We start from the raw sequence: 2,300 nt of genomic DNA on the forward strand, positions 1-2,300 counted from the left end.
TAAGGAAATTTCTCGGCCAACCCCACTCCATTGAAGAACCACTGGTTGCGCACGACGTTCCAGATGGTCAAGAACACGACAAAGCCGTCGACGACGACCATCCCGAGGGTACCGGCGGCGATGGTCCAGCGCCAATTCCAGTGAAGCCCCCATTTGCCCACAATCACCAAAACAGTAGCTAACAGCAAACTGCCAATGATGTCCGAGAGCGCATCGTTGAGAGGTTCGACTCCCGCCCAGTACGTCTGAATGGGTAATGTCGCAGTGGTGCCGACGCCATTGAACACGTTGCTGAGGAATCGGAACAAACAAACTTGCCACAACACGCGACTCTTGAGAGATTCCCAAAACCTGCCCCACCATAGGAGGAAGGACACAGGCTCAGACTTCTTCTCCACGAGAACAAATATCGTGGAGAGCACCACCAGAACACACGGCGCCAAGGCAATGCCGTACGGAGCATTCGGCGACAACGCAAACGAAAACGACCCGCCGTAGTTGGGGCCGTTCAGCCCGAACGCACTCACCAAGTAAGAGAGGCTGCCTGCGACCGAGCGCACTGTGTAGGTGGCGGTCTGGATGCGGCCTCGGATGGCAACGGGTTCTCGCTGGGCGTACTCGACCACCATCGCGTCCGACGCACTCGCAGCCAAGACGTACCCAAACGCAATAAACATCGACAGAAGAATGAACAGCGTGCCGTTGTCGGGGGCGGAGAAGTTGAAGTACTGCAGCTCGTGCTCTGGCACCTCTTCCAACGGTGTACCACAATACTTGGTCTTTTCGCGGTTGCAAAACGGCTCGCCGAACGGCGAAAACGCCATCACACTCAGACAGGTCATCGTGACGGTCCACCCGATCAAAATCCACGACTTGCGACGATAGCCATAGATGGGGAAGCAATCCGACAACAGGCCAAATATGACCTTGAACGACCACCCGATCACAGTCAACACCTTGTACGACGACGTTTGGTAACCCTCCAAGTTGAGGTAGATGTTGAAGATGGGATAACGGAGCGCGGGGATTATGTTGTATATGATCCCGATGGCGCCGTACTGTATGAACAGGGCAAACGCTTCGCGGGAGAACAAGTCCAGCGCACCCCCTTCAGTCAGCGCCCCATCTTCCAGGTCCTTGGGTGATTTCGCTTCGACGTACCCATCATCGTCTTTGGCCGTGTTCGAGTGGATGTACGACACGCGTTCCTCCAAGTCCGCCGCTTCATTGTTGCCGTGGCTTGCCATGGCAGCCGTGAAATTGAAAATGAAATGATTGTTGTGCCTCCACCAATTCCGGTGAAGGGGGATCGATTTTTGTTGAACGTCATAGGGTAAACCATTTCTTGGTAGACAGCCGTGTAATCACAAACAAGTAGGGTAGGAAATCATAAGGTTAACGTTATAGGAATGGCCAAGTATGTCGCGTATATTCTCCAGAAATACTAATTTGCTGTCTCAAAAGCTTGGAATTACAAGAGGCCACACAAGACTGATCAAGGTAGTCCATCCTGTGTTGCTGTTGAAGGAAGAGTAGGAAGGGTGTAAATCTAACACGAATACATAATATAAAGCTAACTTCCATGGTACATATCTAGACTAACTTACCCTTCCGCGATACTACGGTACTGTAGTACCGCGTACTAACTGTCAGAAAGTATTACAGTACAGTAGTAGTAGGTATTTTACACCTCTGAACTACAGTGTAGGTACAAAAATTCACGAGCCAATCCCATTCATTGGCTACAAGCATCACGAAGTCTTGCAAAGGGTTAACAGTAAGTTGAATCGCCAGTGGTTAGCTATCTCTAACCACTGGCGATTCAACTTAACCCTGGGAATAGGCTTAATTGTGGTCATTTGAGATAGGGACGCGGTGTCGGGGTTTCGGGGTTACTGGGTTACGGGTTAAAAAGTGTGGATTTTGCAATGATTAAACGAAGTACAAATTGTATGAATGTTTGATACATCTGTCGCGATGGTAGGTTTGATATACGATGAGCCAATCAGAGACAAATACGTTTTCTATTGGCTACAGAAACAATTCGAGAATTGGCCAATTAAGTACGGAGACTCGACCTCGCCATAATTGGGAGGATTATTTTTGAACAGTCGCTGTGACCGAGTTTCTCCGCAATGCTCTGTATAGTATAATAGTACTTGTGCATGAATTAGTACTTCCTATGTTCCACGTTACTGCCGACATTGAACTTCCCTTCGACCCCAAAAAGTTATTTTCGGACCAAATTTAATGAATCCTACCATTTCTGAAAGAGAATAAAAATATAAAGGTAATGTCTA

General features: G+C 48.8%; 1 protein-coding gene across 1 annotated transcript in view; it reads right to left on the reverse strand.

Moving 5' to 3' along the window:
- H257_19308 (hypothetical protein) overlaps window positions 1–1,247 on the reverse strand; it is a gene marked incomplete at both ends in the record, with an annotated part of 5,128 nt that extends 3,881 nt beyond the window's left edge. Inside the window, one exon of the mRNA XM_009848453.1 lies at window positions 22–1,247. Within this exon, the coding sequence (XP_009846755.1) occupies window positions 22–1,247 (1,226 nt within the window). The remainder of the gene's footprint in view (window positions 1–21) is intronic.
- Between the last annotated feature and the right edge of the window lie 1,053 nt (window positions 1,248–2,300).

The sequence above is a fragment of the Aphanomyces astaci genome, assembly GCF_000520075.1.
Source record: "Aphanomyces astaci strain APO3 unplaced genomic scaffold supercont1.469, whole genome shotgun sequence".
Taxonomy (NCBI): Eukaryota; Oomycota; class Saprolegniomycetes; order Saprolegniales; family Verrucalvaceae; genus Aphanomyces; species Aphanomyces astaci.